At 36.3% G+C, this 24,693-nt stretch overlaps 1 protein-coding gene across 1 annotated transcript in view; it reads right to left on the bottom strand.

The window, feature by feature from the left end:
* The window catches only part of LOC140240179 (uncharacterized), a 138,537-nt gene that overhangs the window by 26,797 nt on the left and 87,047 nt on the right, over positions 1-24,693 (bottom strand). The window contains exons 9-15 of the mRNA XM_072319977.1: positions 23,211-23,314; positions 22,605-22,778; positions 12,274-12,429; positions 11,685-11,751; positions 9,452-9,555; positions 8,831-8,897; positions 6,590-6,693 (exon numbers count right to left, since the gene is read on the bottom strand). Coding sequence (XP_072176078.1) covers positions 6,590-6,693; positions 8,831-8,897; positions 9,452-9,555; positions 11,685-11,751; positions 12,274-12,429; positions 22,605-22,778; positions 23,211-23,314 — 776 coding nt within the window. The remainder of the gene's footprint in view (positions 1-6,589; positions 6,694-8,830; positions 8,898-9,451; positions 9,556-11,684; positions 11,752-12,273; positions 12,430-22,604; positions 22,779-23,210; positions 23,315-24,693) is intronic.

Here is a 24,693-nt window from a genome sequence, read left to right as displayed (position 1 = left end):
TACAAGGATCATTTCACAAAATAACCACTTTTTGCTCAGATGCCATCTTGTCTGTGCAAAGTGGGGTCAAAGGTCATATGTACTTTTTTCTGTATCTTCGTTATGACGTGTTATCTCTATGGGAGGGAATTTTTCTAGATGTGAAAGTTGACATGATTGTCTTTATCGAGCACTAGCTCACTTACCCTTCGGTGAATTTCTCCCAGATTTTAATATGTTGTGGCTGAGACTTTGCGCTATCAAATATGCCTTTTGTTTTTCATACGATGTCTGGATCATGCTAAAAAACTTGGTTGAAATTAAAGCTTATCTTCGATGTATTGAGATATTTCTTTCTTTCTGCAACTTTCTTTGCAATAACTCAAGAAAAACAGCCTCTATTACCCCCCCCCCCCATATTTTGCACATGTTTAGTTCATGTCACGTACATTATTTCATAAAATAACAACTACTTGATCGGACACCATCTTGGGTATGTAAATTGGGGTCAAAGGTCATAAATGTTTCATCCTGTATCTTGGTGAATACTTGTCCTATCTTTCCCATATTTTGCACACGCAAGGACCATTTTTACAAGAATCATTTCACTAAATAACTACTTTTTGCTCAGATGCCATCTTTGGTGTGCAAAATGGGGTCAAAGGTCAAATATACTTCATTCTGTATCTTCGTTAGTGCATACGGAATTCGGTACCAAAGATGGCAGGTCTGACTCCCTTTTCTAAATGAGACTCCAAACATCACATGGCCAATGTCCTCTCAACACAGATGAAACCTGTATAGTCATGCCTATTGGGATCAGGACTCAAATCATTGATTTCCCAAGAGATCGGATCACCTAATTTGTCAGTGTTGACAAATTCCGAGTCTAGTTTTTTCTTTATTTTTCTTTCTTTCTACTACTTTCTGTGCAATAGATGAACAGCAACAATGGCTATCAGTCCCATATTTTGCACATGTTTAGTACATGTCACGTACATTATTTCATAAAATAACAACTACTTGATCGGACACCATCTTGGGTATGTAAATTAGGGTTAAAGGTCATAAATGTTTCATCCTGTATCTTGGTGAATACATGTCCTATCTTTCCCATATTTTGCACACGCAGAGACCATGTTACAAGAATCATTTCATAAAATAATCACTTTTTGCTTAGACGCCATCTTGGGTGTGCAAAGTGAGGTCAAAGGTCAAATATACTTCATTCTGTATTTCCATTAGTGTATACGGAATTCGGTACCAAAGATGGCAGTTCTCACTCCCTTTTCTAAATGAGAATCCAAACATCACACGGCCAATGTCCCGTCAACACAGATGAACCCTGTATGGTCATGAATATTTGGATCAGGACTCAAATCATTGATTTTCGAAGAGATCGGATCACCTAATTTGTCAGTGTTGACAAATTCCGGTTCTAGTTTTTCTTCTTTCTCCCCAAAAGTTGTGCATTGATTAGCTCCGAAAGTCCTCTTCCTATCAATTTCAAACTTATACCATATATGTATCGTCTCCCAAAGACGGCAATCGAACTAAAATCAAAGTGATCAGTCGACCGTGACGTCACTATGACGTCATTATATGAAAACACATTCTCAATCATATCTCATTAATGGAATGGAATTTTTCAATGAAATTTACGTCACATATATTTCAAGTCAAGCGCATTCTATTCATATTCTCAAAATTCATCTATACCTTAAAACGTGCGCGTACGCGCGCGTTGAAATATTTGTATGCTCAAATCGAGCTCAAATTTTTTTGCACACGTTTCAGACCATTTGGAGCATTTTTTGAAAAATTGAAAAAATTTTACGGACGCGTACGCGCGCGCGCATATACGCACGCACAGCTCATATGCAAAAGAAATTTCCCGTTTTTTCACACTTATCGCCTGCCTGAAATGTCAGGGAATATGTCTACCAAGTTTCAAGTCAATCCGACTCAATATGACGTCATAAGGGCCCGTCAAAGTTGAAATTCCGCGCGCGCGTCAATGGCGATATACAGTGCAACAATGCCAAAAAACTGCCAATTTTAAATCCGATTTTACTCGTCAGGATGGACGGTGACCCCCCATTTTCTTTACATATTCTGAAAGCTGATGAGTTGTACATGTCATTTCATGGGTTGGCGATGCTGGAAAAATGATTAAAAGATATCAAATTTCTTAATAAAGTAAAAAGAGCAAATTTTCAAAATGACGTCATCAAATTACAAGTTCACTCGAGCGTATCTCACTTATCCTTTGCCAATTTCCACCCAGATTTCAGTATGTTGCAGCTTACTAAATGCTCTTTCATTAATATAATAACAATATTTTGATTAGATGACAGCATCACCTCGTAATATTGGATTGAAAGTAATCTTGTCAAATTTGACCAGTTTACGTGTTATCTTAATGGGAGTGCAGTTTTTCTGGAAATGAAAATTGACATGACTATCTTTTTCGAGCACTAGCTCACCTATGCTTCGGTGAATTTCTCTAAGATTTTAATATGTTGTAGCTGAGACTTTGGGCTATCTTAAGTGTGTCCTTCATTTTTTCATACGGTATCGGGATCACGTCCAAAAACTTGGTTGAAATCAAAGCCTATCTTCGATGTATTTTCATATTTCTTTCTTTTTCCAACTTTCTTTGCAATAACTTAAGAAAAACATACTCTATCACCACCATATTTTACACATGTTTAGTTCATGTCACGTACATTATTTCATAAAATAACAACTACTTGATCAGACGCCATCTTGGGTATGTAAATTAGGGTCAAAGGTCATAAATGTTTCATCCTGTATCTTGGTGAATACATGTTCTATCTTCCCCATATTTTGCACACGTAAAGACCGTGTTACAAGGATCATTTCACAACATAACCACTTTTTGCTCAGATGCCATCTTGTCTGTGCAGATCGGGGTCAAAGGTCATATGTACTTTTTTCTTTATCTTCGTTATGACGTGTTATCTCTATGGGAGGGAATTTTTCTAGATGTGAAAATTGACACGATTGTCTTTATCGAGCACTAGCTCACTTACCCTTCGGTGAATTTCTCCCAGATTTTAATATGTTGTAGCTGAGACTTTGCGCTATCGTACGTGTTCCCTTTGTTTTCCATATGGTGTCGGGATCACGTCCAAAAACGTGGTTGAAATTAAAGCTGATCTTCGATGTATTTTCATATTTCTTTCTTTTTCCAATTTTCTTTGCAATAACTCAATAAAAATAGCCCCTATCAACCCCATATTTTGCACATGTTTAGTTAATGTTACGTACATTATTTCATAAAATAACAACTACTTGATCAGACACCATCTTGGGTATGTAAATTAGGGTCAAAGGTCATAAATGTTTCATCCTGTATCTTGGTGAATATATGTCTTATCTTTCCCATATTTTGCACACGCAAAGACCATGTTACAAGAATCATTTCACAAAATAACCACTTTTTGCTCAGATGCCATCTTGGGGGTGCAAAGTGGGGTCAAAGGTCAAATATACTTCACTCTGCATCTTTGATAGTGTATACGGAATTCGGTACCCAAGATGGCAGGTCTGACTCCCTTTTCAAAATGAGAATCCAAACATCACACGACCAATGTCCTTAATCTCAGGTGAAAACTCGAATCATTGATTTGAAAAAAATCGGATCACCTAATTTGTCAGTCTTGACAAATTCCGAGTCTAGTTATTATTTGTTTCTGGTCAGTTTTCCCTTTCTTGTTTCAATATATATTACGAAAAAAAAAATTGCAACGCTTCGGCGATCCCTGGCATTTATTCCAAAGTTTATTTACATCCTTTGGGTTTATGTCAGGTTAATGTGTGTGTGTGTGGCACACATACACACACTATAGCTTCTAACCACACGAGCAAAGAGAGTTAAGGGTTTGGGACGAACACCGATCTAGGGCTTTCAATAGCTCAGTCGGTAGAGCACCGGTCTAGTAATCCGGAAGTCTCGGCTTCGAATCCCGATGAAAACCCATTTTCTTTGCTGAAAGTTCTCACTATTTATTATTTGTTTCTGGTCAGTTTTCCCTTTCTTGTTTCATTACAAACACACACACACACACAAAAAAAAAAAACTGCATCGCTTCGGCGATCCCTCGCATTTATTCCAAAGTTTATTTACATCCTTTGGGTTTATGTCAGGATAATGTGTGTGTGTGGGGGGGGGGGGGCACACATACACACGCTATAGCTTCTGACCACACGACCAAAGAGAGTTAAGGGTTTGGGACGAACACCAATCTAGGGTTTTCAATAGCTCAGTCGGTAGAGCACCGGTCTAGTAATCCGGAGGTCTCGGGTTCGAATCCCGATTAAAGTCTATTTTCTTTGCTCAAAGTTCTAACTATTTATTATTTGTTTCTGGTGAGTTTTCCCTTTCTTGTTTCAATGTATATAAAAAAAAGGTGTATCGCTTCGGCGATTCCTCGCATTTATTCCAAAGTTTATTTATATCCTTTGGGTTTTATGTCAGGTTAATGTGTGTGTGTGTGTGTGTGTGTGTGGCACACGCACTATAGCTTCTGACCAAACGAGCAAAGAGAGTTAAAAGTTTTGACGAACACCGATCTAGGGCCTTCAATAGCTCAGTCATAAAACAGTAGAGCACCGGTCTAGCAATCCGGAAGTTTCGGGGTCGAATCCCGATGAAAACCCATTTTCTTTGCTCAAAGTTCTCACTATGTGTTATTTGTTTCTGGTCAGTTTTACCTCTCTTGTTTCAATATATATTATAAAAAAAAAACTGCATTGCTTCGGCGATCCCTGGCATTTATTCCAAAGTTTATTTACATCCTTTTTGTTTTTGTCAGGATAATGTGTGTATGTGTGTGTACCATCCACATTATATTGTAAGAGTAGTATATGTACTAGGTGTTTCAAAAAACATTTCCCACTTTTGATTCTTAATAATTCATAAACTATGTATCAGATAACACTGTTATTGGTATGAGTAATAGCTGAATAGTGTACAATTTGGTTGAAGGTGGTTTAAATATGAAAACACAAATCAGTTTCATGAAATCCATGATTAATTTCACAGTTAGGTTCCAGATTTTGCTCTATTTTCAACCCTCTGTACAAAATTTCACTTTGCACAGGGGGTCAATGGGTGTGTATGGGAGTGTGTGGTTAACACCCTGACGATGGTCCTAAACAATGGTTAGGGTTTGAATGCTTCATTATTTATTCATGAGAAATTCCACTATCACAACTAGTCTTTATTCAGCCTCTAGCAGTATCTGTGTAAAGTCAAACGCCTGCCGATACTATCGTTGGGTCTCGACAGTGCTCTCCCTACTTCTGAAAAACGAAATTACAATGAATACCTTCTGTTCTATCGAAAACATGGTGACAGGAAGCAAAGAAAATCAATAAGAGTATACACTTGTGTAAATGGAGCCTTAAATAAATCTACTGTGAAACATATCGCCCCAATGATAAATGCTGCTGAACTCTTAACCAAAAATGATTTCTTTTTATCAAAAAGCGAAAAATTTGTCAGACTATTTAATTAGTAGACAGTTGTATTAAAATGAGGAACTTTAGATCATTTATGCTTATTTATATCCCAAATTTAGTGATATGTGAAAAAAAAACTTGAAAATGATTGCCAACTGGAAGGGATTGTGGTGTTTACAAGCACATGGAAACGTGTGCTTCCTTTTCCCATGTGCATGCAGTTTAGCCTTTACCGTGCATGAATCCAGACTAGCAGTGCCCAGGGCAATCCACATGAATTATTGATTAAGCATTCATGTGCCAGGGAGCGCCAGACTGACGCCTAGTCAACAGGTGGTTCAAGCATGTCCATTGTTCAGGGCCATTGTCAGCACACACTCACAAACACATCATTGGTTCCAGTGCAAGGTTAAATTTTTGTACAGAGGGTTAAGAATTGACCAAAATCTGAAACCTTACTTCAAAATCAATATTAGATTTAATGAAACTGATTTATGCTTTCACATTCAAATTACCTTCAACCAAATTGTACACTATTCAGCTATTACTTATATCAATGACAGTTTTATCGGCTGAATAGTTTTTGAGCTATTAATGATCAAAAGTGGAAAATGTTTTTTGAAACACCTAGTATCATCTGAGGAGTGATGCCTATATAGGTATATAAGAAAGGCGGTTATTTGTGTTTCGTGGGATATATGAAACTATGACATTATAGACTAATCCACTTTAATGAGGACTTACCACCATCACCATTGCTTTGTAGAATTGATGTGACATTTAGAGGCCGGGTAATAATGTCGCATTGGGACATGTGCAAGTGGTTGATTTATTGTGCTATGACTTTTACGGGATAATTCTAGTGAGGCTAATTCAGTATACGATCGAACGAATCGATTTTCATATGAGTTCACCAAATAATCTTTGTTTTGTTATAACAGATTAAATTTCAGCATGGTATGACTTTTTTTTTCATGAAAGTCTTTGTTTGTCTGTTCAACGACTTATTATTATTTTTTTTTTGTTTTATGAATACGGAAAACAAATATCTGCTCTTCAGTTCAATCTCAGTTATTTTCCTATGTGTGTCGGGGGGGGGGGGTAAAGCATTGTCAGATACCCTTGCTCTTGACGCTGATTCGGCGAGAGTGAGGTAGAAATCGTCTTTGATTCTGGCATCCTCTAGCTCCAGAGTTCGAAGGTTTGGCATGGTGCAGATTATTTCTGCCAAGGCTCTTGATCCAACAACCGAAATTGTAGCTAATGCCATTGATAGCTCCTATGTAGTATCACAGGAGGAAGTGAAAGTATACATAAAATGAAAGAACTAATATTCAAATTCATGTAAATGAAGTGTATATCTTTTATCCCTACCCATTCACATTTTATCCCCCACAAAAGGTTTATAATGTAGACATAAAAGTTGGAAAAGAAAATCATGAATTATCACTAAGACGGCTGGAACACTTTGACATATACCTCGAAGAATAATGTTACGTTATACAACGTGTATTTCTTTCATGGACTGTCCGTACAATGGTTAATCACACAACATCATAATCTTATGTCACGTCTTACACAAAATGAGTTGAATAATTTCTTTGACATATTTCCCCACTCTCCTGAAAGCCAAAGTGAAGTAAAATTACAGAAGCACAGATAAAGAAGAAACAAACTTGAAATACCGATCTTTGTTCCGCTCTTGAAGGAAAATGATACGCCTGACCATGTCCGATATATGCCCGTTCAAGACTTAGAAGATGTGACACTGCGCAGATGAATTGGACAAAGGCCTGCCATGTCGCAGCCGAGATGTCAGATCCTTCATGTTGACTCAGTGATAAGAACTGTGCAGAGCCGTAGCTGGAAATCTCCCAAGTCTAATGCATAAAAGAATGTCATACACTAAGTATATTTAATTTGCCAATTGGCATAATTTGGCTCTTTCCGAGCACTATTCGGGTCAGTATCATCTGTTTCACTTCAAATCGAGATGAAATGAAACGGCACTTTGGCTAATCATGCATTTAGTGCTATTTCTAAAGGTACCACATTGTATAAAATGTATTAACATGTACTAGTTATGAACATGATGCACCTTTAATGCCCACGCTACGCATATACAACAATGGAACTATAAGTCCTACAATACCCTATTAAAATGAAATTCATAATGAAAATGAAAATCATAAAAACGAAAAAAAAAATCAAATACTCTCAATCCTTCATTCTATGGTCGTGTAGCAACAAACGTGTACTCACAGATCTATAAGGGCAGCTTTTTTTGTATGTTACATTATTGACAAGAACACTATTATTTTCAGTGTTACGAGTGAAAAAAGGGGGTTTACATGTCATGTTTTGTTCGTATGCATTATGTAATTAGTCCTACAGTGCATATACATTCACAATATATATTTCCATTAAATGCCCCCATCCCGATTTATGTTTGTAATGCTTATTTCTTTATCACTCCGTGTATTAATTGTGACAAAAAGCTTAAGAAGACAAACCTGATAAATTCTGAAAGCTTCTACAATCCTGCCACCCAGAGACTTTCTTTGAAATCATTCGTCACACCCTTTTACAAGGATACATAAATATCTACCCATTTCTCTATATATTCCTTGTTATGGTGCGTCATTACATAGCCCGGATATTTTGGAGATCATAAAAGGAAAAAAGAAACACGTATCAATCTAATTTTGACGAATATACTTTATAGCATGGAGAGGTCTATTCTTTAAAAAGAAAATAAAGTACATGTCTGCGTATGAAAGTAGAAACATGGCCTAACCTCTATACCAAATACACATCTGCCCCAACCCTCTCCCCCACCCCACCCCCCCCCCAAAAAAAAAAAAAATGCGATAGTATTCAGCTTGTGTGCCGACCCATAGAATACCGCTCTATATACATAAATTGTTGATAATTTCAAAGAGGACATCATCCACAGGGAATAATTCAATAGTGAAAGCCAGTGATCACGAATTATGTGATCGTCACCAATATGAACTTGACGTGAAATATGAAAATTCTATATCATTACTGTTTTATTCAACATTGATAACAGTTTCATTTTTATTTCTTGGGGCAGCTAATGGTAAGCGGCTTCATCATGTTTTTTTTTTTTCTTGTTTTAATCGAAAAAAAATTAAACGTGTATTAAAGATTCCTTGTAAAGTAACTAATACCAAGCACATACACACACACACACACACACACACACACAAACACACACAATGATATACCCGTAGTCCAAATGTTGATGCTGATGATGTTGTAAGGGAGACAGAGATATTGTCTGCTATGATGACATTCTTCAGCTCGAGAGCCCGAAGGTTTGGCATGGTGGAGATACTCTGAGCGTAGGCCTGAAATGCAGCAGCAGAGATGGAAGGTCCTCCACAGTGTCTGATTGATTCCAGCTGTTGTAGAATTGAAGGTAATATTATACAAGTTTTGATGATGATTGCGATTTCATATGCTCATAGAAGCTGAGATACCCCTATTATATTTATATACATATAAATACCACGTATGAATATATGTATATGTATAGTAAAACACACACACACTTACACACACATCTAATGAACACATATATATATATATATATATATATATATATATATATATATATATATATATATTTATTTATTTATTAACCCGTTCCATACGGGAACCTTGTGGCCTGTGTACTAAGTATATGGGGATTACAGAATTCAGTATTGAACGGGTTAACACAACCCTTGCCGGCATCGAGAGGTAGATCATGAAAAGAAGACTTATGGATTGTAACTGTGGAGTGAAGAGGGGGATGACGTAAAACACAGATGAAAACACCCATCACTTCAGTAAGTAGATACGATGACATTGCCTCAATAATGTTTTCCAATCTAATTTTACACTTAAAATCTTCACAATTTTTTTTTTCATGTGTGTGTGTGTGTGTGGGGGGGATTAATGCATTGTAAGATACCCTTGTTCTTGATGCTAATTCGGCGAGAGTGAGGTAGAAATCGTCTGTGATTCTGGCATTCTCTAGCTCCAGAGTCCGAAGGTTTGGCATGGTACAGATGATTTCTGCAAAGGCCTTTGATCCATCAACCGAAATTGTAGCGAATTCCATTGATAGCTCCTACGTAGCATCACAGGAGGAAGTAAAAGTATACGTTGAAAGAATTAATATTCAGATTCATGTAAATGCACTGTATGTCTTTTATCCCTACCCATTCACATGTTATACTCCCCTAAAAAAAAGGTTCATAATGTAGACATAAAAGTGGGAAAAGAAAATCATGAATTATCACTAAGGCGACTAGAACACTTTTACATAGATTATATACCTTTAAGAACAATGTCACGTTATATTTCTTTAATTGACTGTCCATACAATGATTAATAACACAATACCATAATCTGATGTCACATATTGCACTTTCAATCAAAATGAGTTCAATAATTTTTGTGACATATTTCCCCACTCTCCTGAAAGTAAAATTAGAGAAGCACAAAGAGAGAAAAAACAAACTTGAAATACCGATCTTTGTCCCACTCGTGAAGGAGAAGAATAAGCCTGATGGTCTCCGATATATGCCCGTTCAAGACTTCGAAGATGTGACACTGCGCAGATGAATTGGACAAAGGCCTGCCATGTCGCAGCCGAGATGTCAGATCCTTCATGTTGACTCAGTGATAAGAACTGTGCAGAGCCGTAGCTGGAAATCTCCCAAGTCTAATGCATAAAAGAATGTCATACACTAAGTATATTTAATTTGCCAATTGGCATAATTTGGCTCTTTCCGAGCACTATTCGGGTCAGTATCATCTGTTTCACTTCAAATCGAGATGAAATGAAACGGCACTTTGGCTAATCATGCATTTAATGCTATTTCTAAAGGTACCACATTGTATAAAATGTAATAAGATGTAGTACTAGTTATGAACATGATGCACCTTTAATTCCCACGCTACGCATATACAACAATGGAACTATAAGTCCTACAATACCCTATTAAAATGAAATTCATAATGAAAATGAAAATCATAAAAACGAAAAAAAAATCAAATACTCTCCATCCTTCATTCTATGGTCGTGTAGCAACAAACGTGTACTCACAGATCTATAAGGGCAGCTTTTTTTTGTATGTTACATTATTGACAAGAACACTATTATTTTCAGTGTTACGAGTGAAAAAAGGGGGTTTACATGTCATGTTTTGTTCGTATGCATTATGTAATTAGTCCTACAGTGCATATACATTCACAATATATATTTCCATTAAATGCCCCCATCCCGATTTATGTTTGTAATGCTTATTTCTTTATCACTCCGTGTATTAATTGTGACAAAAAGCTTAAGAAGACAAACCTGATAAATTTTGAAAGCTTCTACAATCCTGCCACCCAGAGACTTTCTTTGAAATCATTCGTCACACCCTTTTACAAGGAAACATAAATATCTACCCATTTCTCTATATATTCCTTGTTATGGTGCGTCATTACATAGCCCGGATATTTTGGAGATCATAAAAGGAAAAAAGAAACACGTATCAATCTAATTTTGACGAATATACTTTATAGCATGGAGAGGTCTATTCTTTAAAAAGAAAATAAAGTACATGTCTGCGTATGAAAGTAGAAACATGGCCTAACCTCTATACCAAATACACATCTGCCCCAACCCTCTCCCCCACCCCCACCCCCCCCCCAAAAAAAAAAAAAAAAAATGCGATAGTATTCAGCTTGTGTGCCGACCCATAGAATACCGCTCTATATACATAAATTGTTGATAATTTCAAAGAGGACATCATCCACAGGGAATAATTCAATAGTGAAAGCCAGTGATCACGAATTATGTGATCGTCACCAATATGAACTTGACGTGAAATATGAAAATTCTATATCATTACTGTTTTATTCAACATTGATAACAGTTTCATTTTTATTTCTTGGGGCAGCTAATGGTAAGCGGCTTCATCATGTTTTTTTTTTTTCTTGTTTTAATCGAAAAAAAATTAAACGTGTATTAAAGATTCCTTGTAAAGTAACTAATACCAAGCACATACACACACACACACACACACACACACAATGATATACCCGTAGTCCAAATGTTGATGCTGATGATGTTGTAAGGGAGACAGAGATATTGTCTGCTATGATGACATTCTTCAGCTCGAGAGCCCGAAGGTTTGGCATGGTGGAGATACTCTGAGCGTAGGCCTGAAATGCAGCAGCAGAGATGGAAGGTCCTCCACAGTGTCTGATTGATTCCAGCTGTTGTAGAATTGAAGGTAATATTATACAAGTTTTGATGATGATTGCGATTTCATATGCTCATAGAAGCTGAGATACCCCTATTATATTTATATACATATAAATACCACGTATGAATATATGTATATGTATAGTAAAACACACACACACTTACACACACATCTAATGAACACACATATATATATATATATATTTATTTATTTATTAACCCGTTCCATACGGGAACCTGGTGGCCTGTGTACTAAGTATATGGGGATTACAGAATTCAGTATTGAACGGGTTAACACAACCCTTGCCGGCATCGAGAGGTAGATCATGAAAAGAAGACTTATGGATTGTAACTGTGGAGTGAAGAGGGGGATGACGTAAAACACAGATGAAAACACCCATCACTTCAGTAAGTAGATACGATGACATTGCCTCAATAATGTTTTCCAATCTAATTTTACACTTAAAATCTTCACAATTTTTTTTTTCATGTGTGTGTGTGTGTGGGGGGGGGATTAATGCATTGTAAGATACCCTTGTTCTTGATGCTAATTCGGCGAGAGTGAGGTAGAAATCGTCTGTGATTCTGGCATTCTCTAGCTCCAGAGTCCGAAGGTTTGGCATGGTACAGATGATTTCTGCAAAGGCCTTTGATCCATCAACCGAAATTGTAGCGAATTCCATTGATAGCTCCTACGTAGCATCACAGGAGGAAGTAAAAGTATACGTTGAAAGAATTAATATTCAGATTCATGTAAATGCACTGTATGTCTTTTATCCCTACCCATTCACATGTTATACTCCCCTAAAAAAAAGGTTCATAATGTAGACATAAAAGTGGGAAAAGAAAATCATGAATTATCACTAAGGCGACTAGAACACTTTTACATAGATTATATACCTTTAAGAACAATGTCACGTTATATTTCTTTAATTGACTGTCCATACAATGATTAATAACACAATACCATAATCTGATGTCACATATTGCACTTTCAATCAAAATGAGTTCAATAATTTTTGTGACATATTTCCCCACTCTCCTGAAAGTAAAATTAGAGAAGCACAAAGAGAGAAAAAACAAACTTGAAATACCGATCTTTGTCCCACTCGTGAAGGAGAAGAATAAGCCTGATGGTCTCCGATATATGCCCGTTCAAGACTTCGAAGATGTGACACTGCGCAGATGAATTGGACAAAGGCCTGCCATGTCGCAGCCGAGATGTCAGATCCTTCATGTTGACTCAGTGATAAGAACTGTGCAGAGTCGTAGCTGGAAATCTCCCAAGTCTAATGCATAAAAGAATGTCATACACTAAGTATATTTAATTTGCCAATTGGCATAATTTGGCTCTTTCCGAGCACTATTCGGGTCAGTATCATCTGTTTCACTTCAAATCGAGATGAAATGAAACGGCACTTTGGCTAATCATGCATTTAATGCTATTTCTAAAGGTACCACATTGTATAAAATGTAATAAGATGTAGTACTAGTTATGAACATGATGCACCTTTAATTCCCACGCTACGCATATACAACAATGGAACTATAAGTCCTACAATACCCTATTAAAATGAAATTCATAATGAAAATGAAAATCATAAAAACAAAAAAAAAATCAAATACTCTCCATCCTTCATTCTATGGTCGTGTAGCAACAAACGTGTACTCACAGATCTATAAGGGCAGCTTTTTTTTGTATGTTACATTATTGACAAGAACACTATTATTTTCAGTGTTACGAGTGAAAAAAGGGAGTTTACATGTCATGTTTTGTTCGTATGCATTATGTAATTAGTCCTACAGTGCATATAAATTCACCGTATATATTTCTATTAAAATGCCCCCATCCCGATTTATGTTTGTAATGCTTATTTCTTTATCACTCCATGTATTTATTGTGACAAAAAGCTTAGGAAGACAAACCTGATAAATTTTGAAAGCTTCTACAATCCTGCCACCCAGAGACTTTCTTTGAAATCATTCATGTCACACCCTTTTACAAGGATACATAAATATCTACCCATTTCTCTATATATTCCTTGTTATGGTGCGTCATTACATAGCCCGGATATTTTGGAGATCATAAAAGGAAAAAAGGAAAAAATTTGTGCAGAGGTTAGCTCAGAAAGTGCTATGCCTATCAAGTTCAAACTTATACCATGTATGCATCATGTCCCAAAGACGACAAATCTAATGTATCATTGTGATCAGTCGGCCGTGACGTCACTATGACGTCATTATATGAGAACACATTCTCAATCATATCTCATTAATGGAATAGAATTTTTCAATGAAATTTACGTCACATATATTTCAAGTTATGCACATTCTACTCATATTCTTAAAATAAATATTTCCTCTTAAGACGTGCGCGTACGCGCGCGTTGAAATATTTGTATGCTCAAATCGAGCTCAAATTTTTTTTTGCACACGTTTCAGACCATTTGGAGCATTTTTGGAAAAATTGAAAAATCGGACGGACGCGTACGCGCGCGCACATATACGCACGCACAGCTCATATGCAATAGAAATTTCCCGGTTTTTTACTTTGATCGGATGCCTGAAATGTCAAGGAATATTTCTACCAAGTTTCAAGTCAATCCGACTCTACATGACGTCATACGGGCCCGTCAAAGTCGAAATTCCGCGCGCGCGTCAATGGCGATATACAGTGCAACTATGCCAAAAAAAAACCGCCAATTTTAAATCCGATTTTACTCGTCAGGATGGACGGTGACCCCCCATTTTCTTTACCCATTTTAAAAGCTGATGAGTTGTACATGTCATTTCATGGGTTGGCAATGCTGTCAAAGTGATTAAAAGATATCAAATTTCTTAATAAAATAAAAAAAGTAAATTTTCAAAATGACGTCATCAAATTTCAAGTTCATTCAAGTGCATCTGACTAATCCTTTGTCAATTTTCACCCAGATTTCAGTATGTTGTAGCTTTTTTAATGTTCTTTCAAACATTAAATTACAAAATTTTGATTAGATGACGGTATCACCTCGTAAAAATGGATTGAATGTAATCTTGTCAAATTTGACCAGTTTACGCGTTATCTCTATGGGAGTGCAGTCTTTCTGGAAATGAAAATTGACACGACTATCTTTCTTGAGCACTAGCTCACTAACCCTTCGGTAAATTTCTCCCAGATTTTAATGTGATATAGCTGAGACTTTACGCTACCGTAAGTGTGCCCTTTATTTTTTCATACGATGTCGGGATTAGGTCAAAAATTTTGTTGGAAATTGAAGCTTATTTTAGACATATTGAGATATTTTTTTTTCTTTCTGCAACTTTCTTTAAAATAACTCAAGAAAAACAGCCTTTATCACCCCCATATTTTGCACATATTTAGTTCATGTCACGTACATTATTTCATAAAATAACAACTACTTGATCAGACACCATCTTGGGTATGTAAATTAGGGTCAAAGGTCATAAATGTTTCATCCTGTATCTTGGTGAATGCATGTCCTATCTTTCCCATATCTTACACACGTAAAAACCATGTTACAAGAATATTTTCACAAAATAACCACTATTTGTTCAGATGCCATCTTGTCTGTGCAAATTGGGATCAAAGGTCATATGTACATCTTTCTGTGTCTTCGCTATGACGTGTTATCTCTATGGGAGAGAATTTTTCTAGATGTGAAAATTGACGTGATATGTTTTTATCGAGCCCTAGCTCACTTAACCTTCTGTGAATTTCTCCCAGATTTTAATATGTTGTAGTTTTGACTTTGGGCTATCGTTAATGTGCCCTCCAGTTTTTTGATACGACGTCGGCATTACGTCAAAAAACTTGGTGGAAATGAAAGCTTATCTTCGATGTATTTTCAAACTTCTTTCCTTTTTCAACTTTCTTTGCAATAACTCAAGAAAAACAGGTTCTATCGCCCCCATCTTTGGCACATGTTTAGTTCATGTCACGTACATTATTTCATAAAATGACAACTACTTGATCAGACACCATCTTGGGTATGTAAATTAGGGTCAAAGGTCATAAATGTTTCATCCTGTATCTTGGTGAATGCATGTCCTATCTTTCCCATATCTTACACACGTAAAAACCATGTTACAAGAATATTTTCACAAAATAACCACTATTTGTTCAGATGCCATCTTGTCTGTGCAAATTGGGATCAAAGGTCATATGTACATCTTTCTGTGTCTTCGCTATGACGTGTTATCTCTATGGGAGAGAATTTTTCTAGATGTGAAAATTGATGTGATATGTTTTTATCGAGCCCTAGCTCACTTAACCTTCTGTGAATTTCTCCCAGATTTTAATATGTTGTAGTTTTGACTTTGGGCTATCGTTAATGTGCCCTCCAGTTTTTTGATACGACGTCGGCATTACGTCAAAAAACTTGGTGGAAATGAAAGCTTATCTTCGATGTATTTTCAAACTTCTTTCCTTTTTCAACTTTCTTTGCAATAACTCAAGAAAAACAGGTTCTATCGCCCCCATCTTTGGCACATGTTTAGTTCATGTCACGTACATTATTTCATAAAATGACAACTACTTGATCAGACACCATCTTGGGTATGTAAATTAGGGTCAAAGGTCATAAATGTTTCATCCTGTATCTTGGTGAATGCATGTCCTATCTTTCCCATATCTTACACACGTAAAAACCATGTTACAAGAATATTTTCACAAAATAACCACTATTTGTTCAGATGCCATCTTGTCTGTGCAAATTGGGATCAAAGGTCATATGTACATCTTTCTGTGTCTTCGCTATGACGTGTTATCTCTATGGGAGAGAATTTTTCTAGATGTGAAAATTGACCTGATATGTTTTTATCGAGCCCTAGCTCACTTAACCTTCTGTGAATTTCTCCCAGATTTTAATATGTTGTAGTTTTGACTTTGGGCTATCGTTAATGTGCCCTCCAGTTTTTTGATACGACGTCGGCATTACGTCAAAAAACTTGGTGGAAATGAAAGCTTATCTTCGATGTATTTTCAAACTTCTTTCCTTTTTCAACTTTCTTTGCAATAACTCAAGAAAAACAGGTTCTATCGCCCTCATCTTTGGCACATGTTTAGTTCATGTCACGTACATTATTTCATAAAATGACAACTACTTGATCAGACACCATCTTGGGTATGTAAATTAGGGTCAAAGGTCATAAATGTTTCATCCTGTATCTTGGTGAATGCATGTCCTATCTTTCCCATATCTTACACACGTAAAAACCATGTTACAAGAATATTTTCACAAAATAACCACTATTTGTTCAGATGCCATCTTGTCTGTGCAAATTGGGATCAAAGGTCATATGTACATCTTTCTGTGTCTTCGCTATGACGTGTTATCTCTATGGGAGAGAATTTTTCTAGATGTGAAAATTGACGTGATATGTTTTTATCGAGCCCTAGCTCACTTAACCTTCTGTGAATTTCTCCCAGATTTTAATATGTTGTAGTTTTGACTTTGGGCTATCGTTAATGTGCCCTCCAGTTTTTTGATACGACGTCGGCATTACGTCAAAAAACTTGGTGGAAATGAAAGCTTATCTTCGATGTATTTTCAAACTTCTTTCCTTTTTCAACTTTCTTTGCAATAACTCAAGAAAAACAGGTTCTATCGCCCCCATCTTTGGCACATGTTTAGTTCATGTCACGTACATTATTTCATAAAATGACAACTACTTGATTTGACAACATCTTGGGTATGCAAATTAGGGTCAAAGGTCATAAATGTTTCATCTAGTATCTTGGTGAATACCTCTCCTATCTTTCCCATATTTTGCACACGTATAGACGATGTCGTAAGAATTATTTCACAACATAACCACTTTTTCCTCAGATGCCATCTTGGGAGTGTAAAGGTGGGTCAAAGGTCATATGTATTTGTTGCTGTATCTTCGTTATCTAGTGTATACAGAATTTGGCACCAAAGATGGCAGATATGACTTCCTTTTCTAAATGAGAATCCAAACATCACACGGCCAATGTCTCTAATCACAGATGAAACCTGTATGGTCATCAGGATTCGAATCATTGATTTAAAAAAGAAATCGGATCACCTTAATTTGTCAGTAATGACAAATTACAATCTCTAGTTTTTTAGGTGATCCGAATATCCTTCGGATCACCTTCTGTATCTGTACTGATTGTTTATATCTGGACAAAAGTTGTGCAGAGGTTAGCTCAGAAAGTGCATTGCCTCTCAATGTCAAAATCATACCATACATGCATCATGTCGCAAAGACGACAGCGCAAGTGAAATCATAGTGATCAGTCGACCGTGACGTCACTATGACGTCATTATATGAAAACACATTTTCATGCATATCTCATTAATGGAATAGAATATTTCAATGAAATTTACGTCACATATATTTCAAGTCAAGCGGATTCTACACACATTCTCAAAATTCATTTTTATCTCAAAACGCGCGCGTACACGCGCATTGAAATATTTGTATGCTCAAATCGAGCTCAAAATTTTTTTGCACACGTTTCAGATCATTTGGAGCATTTTTTGAAAAATTGAAAAAAATGGACGGACGCGTACGCGCGCGCACATATTCGCACGCACAGCTAATATGAAATAGAAATTTTCAATATTTTCACACGGATCGGATGTCTGAAATGTCAAGGAATATTTCTACCAAGTTTCAAGTCGATCCGATTCAATATGACGTCATACGGGCCCGTCAAATTCAAAATTCCGCGCGTGCGTCAATGGGGATACACAGTGCAACTATGCCAAAAAACCGCCAATTTTAAATTCGATTTTACTCGTCAGGATGGACGGTGACCCCCCATTTTCTTTACATATTCTGAAAGCTGATGAGTTGTACATGTCATTTCATGGCATGGCTATGCTGACAAAATGATTAAAGATATCAAATTTCTTAATAAAGTAAACAAAGTTAATTTTCAAAATGACGTCATCAAATTTCAAGTTTACTCGAGCGTATCTCACTTATCCTTAGCTAATTTTCACCCAAATTTCAATATGTTGTAGCTTATGAAATGTTCTTTCATAAGTGTAATTACACAATTTTGATTAGATGACGACATCACCTCGAAAAAATTGATTGAAGGTAACCTTGTCAAATTTGACCAGTTTACGTGTAATCTCTATGGGAGTGCAATTTTTATGGAAATGAAAATTGACATGACTATCTTTATCGAGCACCAGCTCACTTATGCTTCGGTGAATTTCTCTAAGATTTGAATATGTTGTAGCTGAGACGTAGGGCTATCGTAAATTTGCCCTTCGTTTTTTCATACAATGTCGGGATCACGTGAAAAAACTTGGATGAAATTAAAGCTTATCTTCGATGTATGGAAATATTTCTTTCTTTCCGCAACTTTCTGTGCAATAACTCAAGAGAAACATACCCTATCACCACCATATTTTGCATATGTTTAGTTCATATCACGAACATTATTTCATAAAATAACAACTACTTGATCAGACGCCATCTTGGGTATGTAAATTAGGGTCAAATGTCATAGATGTTTCATCCTGTATCTTGGTGAATACATGTTCTATCTTTCCCATATTTTGCACACACAAAGACCATGTTACAAGGATCATTTCACAAAATAACCACTTTTTGCTCAGATGCCATCTTGTCTGTGCAAATTGGGGTCAAAGGTCATATGTACTTCTTTCTGTATTTTCGTTATGACGTGTTATCTCTATGGGAGGGAATTTCTCTAGAAGTGTAAAATGACATGATTGTTTTTATCGAGCACTAGCTCACTTACCCTTTAGTGAATTTCTCCCAGATTTTAATATGTTGTAGCTAAGACTTTGCGCTATCGCTAGGGTGCCCTTTGTTTTTCATACGATGTCGGGATCACGTTAAAAAACTTGGTTGAAATTAAAGCTTATCTTCTATGTATTGAGATATTTCTTTCTTTCTGCTACTTTCTTTGCAATAACTCAAGAAAAAAAAACCCTATCACCCCCATATTTTCCACATGTTTAGTTCATGTCACGTACATTATTTCATAAAATAACAACTACTTAATCGGCCAACATCTTGGGTACGTAGATTAGGGTCAAAGGTCGTAAATGTTTCATCTTGCATCTTGGTGAATACCTGTCCTATCTTTCCCATCTTTTTAACATGTATAGACGATGTAGCAAGAATCATTTTACAAAATAACCACTATTTCATCAGATGCCATCTTGGGAGTGCAAAGGTGGGTCAAAGGTCATATGTACTTGTTGCTGCTTCTTCGTTTTAGTGTATACAGAATTTGGTCCCAAACATGGCAGATATGACTCCCTTTGCTAAATGAGAATTAATCCAAACATCACACGGCCAATGTTTCTAAACACAGATGAAACTTGTATGGTCATACCTATTACGATCAGTACTCGAATCATTGATAAAAAAAAAAATCGGATCACCTTAATTTGTCAGTGATGACAAATTACAATCTCTCGTCTTCTTTTTCTTTTTTCTCGGCAAAAGTTGTGCAGAGGTTAGCTCAGAAAGTCCTCTTTCTATCAATGTCAAAATTATACCATGTATGTATCATGTCCCAAAGACGACAAATCTAATGTATCGTTGTGATCAGTCGACCGTGACGTCACTATGACGTCATTATATGAAAACACATTCTCATTCATATCTCATTAATGGAATGGAATTATTCAATGAAATATACGTCACATATATTTCAAGTCAAGCGCATTCTACTCATATTCTCAAAATTCATATTTATCCTTAAAGCGTGCGCGTACGCGCGCGTTGAAATATTTGTATGCTCAGATCGAGCTCAATTCTTTTTTGCATACGTTTCAGACGATTTGGAGCATTTTTTGAAAAATTGAAAAATATTGGACGGACGCGTACGTGCGCGCATATATACGCACGCACAGCTCTTATGCAATAGAAATTTCCCGTTTTTTCACTCTTATCGGATGCCTGAAATGTCAAGGAATATTTCTACCAAGTTTCAAGTCAATCCGACTCTACATGACGTCATACGGGCCCGTCAAAGTTGAAATTCCGCGCGCGCGTCAATGGCGATATACAGTGCAACTATGCCAAAAAACGCCAATTTTAAATCCGATTTTACTCGTCAGGATGGACGGTGACCCCCCATTTTCTTTACCCATTTTAAAAGCTGATGAGTTGTACATGTCATTTCATGGGTTGGCAATGCTGTCAAAGTGATTAAAAGATATCAAATTTCTTAATAAAGTAAAAAAAGTAAATTTTCAAAATGACGTCATCAAATTTCAAGTTCATTCAAGTGCATCTGACTAATCCTTTGCCAATTTTTACCCAGATTTCAGTATGTTGTAGCTTACTAAATGCTCTTCATTAATTAAATAACAACATTTTGATTAGATGACGGCATCACCTAGTAAAAATGGATTGAAAGTAATCTTGTCAAATTTGACCCGTTTACGTGTTATCTTAATGGGAGTGCAGTTTTTCTGGAAATGAAAATTGACATGACTATCTTTTTCGAGCACTAGCTCACCTATTTCTCGGTGAATTTCTCTAAGATCTTAATATGTTGTAGCTGAGACTTTGGGCTATCGGAATTGTGCCCTTCATCTTTTCATACGGTACCGGGATCACGTCTAAAAACTTGGTTGAAATCAAAGCCTATCTTCGATGTATTTTCATATTTCTTTCTTTTTCCAACTTTCTTTGCAATAACTCAAGAAAAACATACCCTATCACCACCATATTTTGCACATGTTTAGTTCATGTCATGTACATTATTTCATAAAATAACAATTACTTGATCAGACGCCATCTTGGGTATGTAAACTAGGGTCAAAGGTCATAAATGTTTCATCCTGTATCTTTGTAAATACATGTCCTATCTTTCCCATATTTTGCACACGCAAAGACCATGTTACAAGAATCATTTCACAAAGTAACCACTTTTTGCTCAGAAGCCATCTTGTCTGTGCAAAGTGGGGTCAAAGGTCATATGTACTTTTTCTCTATCTTCGTGATGACGTGTTATCTCTATGGGAGGAAATTTTTCTAGATGTGACAACTGACATGATTGTCTTTATCGAACACTAGCTCACTTATGCTTCTGTGACTTTTTCCTAGATTTTAATATGTTGTAGCTGAGACTTTCGGCTATCGTTGTGTACCCTCATTTTTTTCATACAACGTCGACATCACGTTAAGAAACGTGGTTGAAATTAAAGCTTATCTTCGATGTACAGAGATATTTCTTTCTCTCTGCAACTTTCTTTGCAATAACTCATAAAAAAACAGCCTCTATCACCTTCATATTTTGCACATGTGTAGTTCATGTCACGTACATTATTTCATAAAGTAACAACTACTTGATCGGACACTATCTTGGGTATGTAAATTAAGGTCAAAGGTCATAAATGTTTCATCCTGTATCTTGGTGAATACATGTCCTATCTTTCTCAGATTTTGCACACGCAAAGACCATGTTACAAGAATCATTTCACAAAATAACCACTTTTTGCTCAGATGCCATCTTCGGTGTCCAAAGTGGGGTCAAAGGTCAAATATACTTCATTCTGTATCTTCGTTAGTGTATACGGAATTCGGTACCAAAGATGGCAGGTCTGACTCCCTTTTCTTAATGAGAATCCAAACATAACATGACCAATGTCCCTAATCTCAGGTGAAAACTATATGTTCATGCCTTTTCGGATCAGGACTCAGATCATTGATTTCCAAAAAGATCGGATCACCTAATTTGTCAGTCTTGACAAATTCCGAGTCTAGTCATGTTTTTTTTTTTTCTTGTTTTAATCGAAAAAAATATTAAACGTGTACTAACGATTTCCTGTAAAGTAACTAACACCAAGCAAATACACACACACACACACACACACGCACACAAATGGTATACCCATAGTCCAAATGTTGATGCTGATGTTGTAAGGGAGACAGAGATATTGTCTGCTATGATGACATTCTTCAGCTCCAGATCCCGAAGGTTTGGCATGGTGGAGATACTCTGAGTGTAGGCATGTAATGCAGCAGCAGAGATGGAAGGTCCTCCACAGTGTCTGATTGATTCCAGCTATTGTAGAATTGAAGGTAATATCATACAGGTTTTGATGACGATTACGATTTCATATGCTCATAGAAGCTGAGATACCCCTATTATATTTATATATACATATACATATCACGTATACATGTATGTATATGTATAGTAAAACACACACACACACATCTAATGTACATATATATATATATTTTTATTAACACAACCCTTGCCGGCACCGAGAGGTATAGATCATGAAAAGAAGACTTATGGATTGTAACTGTGGAGTGAAGAGGAGGGGGATGATGTAAAACAGAGATGAAAACACCCATCATTTCAGTAAGTAGATACGATGACATCGGCTCAATAATGTTTTCCAATCTAATTTTACACATAAAATCTTCACTATTTTTTTTTTCCTGTGTGTGTGTGTGTGGGGGGGGGGATTAATGCATTGTAAGATACCCTTGTTCTTGATGCTATTTCGGCGAGAGTGAGGTAGAAATCTTCTGTGATTCTGGCATTCTCTAGCTCCAGAGTCCGAAGGTTTGGCATGGTACAGATGATTTCTGCAAAGGCCTTTGATCCATCAACCGAAATTGTAGCGAATTCCATTGATAGCTCCTACGTAGCATCACAGGAGGAAGTAAAAGTATACATTGAAAGAATTGATATTCAGATCCATGTAAATGCACTGTATGTCTTTTATCCCTACCCATTCACATGTTATACTCCCCTAAAAAAAAGGTTCATAATGTAGACATAAAAGTGGGAAAAGAAAATCATGAATTATCACTAAGACGACTAGAACACTTTGACATAGATTATATACCTTGAAGAACAATGTCACGTTATATTTCTTTAATTGACTGTCCATACAATGATTAATAACACAATACCATAATCTGATGTCACATATTGCACTTTCAATCAAAATGAGTTCAATAATTTTTGTGACATATTTCCCCACTCTCCTGAAAGACAAAGTGAAGTAAAATTAGAGAAGCACAAAGAAAAAAAAAAACAAACTTGAAATACCGATCTTTGTCCCACTCGTGAAGGAGAATAATAAGCCGGATGGTCTCCGATATATGCCCGTTCAAGACTTAGAAGATGTGACACTGCGCAGATGAATTGGACAAAGGCCTGCCATGTCGCAGCCGAGATGTCAGATCCTTCATGTTGACTCAGTGATAAGAACTGTGCAGAGTCGTAGCTGGAAATCTCCCAAGTCTAATGCATAAAAGAATGTCATACACTAAGTATATTTAATTTGCCAATTGGCATAATTTTTGCTCTTTCCGAGCACTATTCGGGTCAGTATCATCTGTTTCACTTCAAATCGAGATGAAATGAAACGGCACTTTGGCTAATCATGCATTTAGTGCTATTTCTAAAGGTACCACATTGTATAAAATGTAATAACATGTACTAGTTATGAACATGATGCACCTTTAATGCCCACGCTACGCATATGCAACAATGGAACTATAAGTCTTACAATACCCTATTAAAATGAAATTCATAAGGAAAATAAAAATCATAAAAACAAAAAAAAAATCAAATACTCTCCATCCTTCATTCTATGGTCGTGTAGCAACAAACGTGTACTCACAGATACGTGTACTCACAGATAAGGGCAGCTGTTTTTTGTATGTTACATTATTGACAAGAAAACTATTATTTTCAGTGTTACGAGTGAAAAAAGGGGGTTTACATGTCATGTTTTGTTCGTATGCATTATGTAATTAGTCCTAAAGTGCATATAAATTTACCATATATATTTCCATTAAATGCCCCCATCCCGATTTATGTTTGTAATGCTTATTTCTTTATCACTCCATGTATTTATTATGACAAAAAGCTTAGGAAGACAAACCTGATAAATTTTGAAAGCTTCTACAATCCTGCCACCCAGAGACTTTCTTTGAAATCATTCATGTCACAC

This window comes from Diadema setosum, chromosome 16, assembly GCF_964275005.1.
Source record: "Diadema setosum chromosome 16, eeDiaSeto1, whole genome shotgun sequence".
In the NCBI taxonomy this organism is placed as follows: Eukaryota; Metazoa; Echinodermata; class Echinoidea; order Diadematoida; family Diadematidae; genus Diadema; species Diadema setosum.
This window is presented reverse-complemented; position numbering and strand designations above follow the sequence as displayed.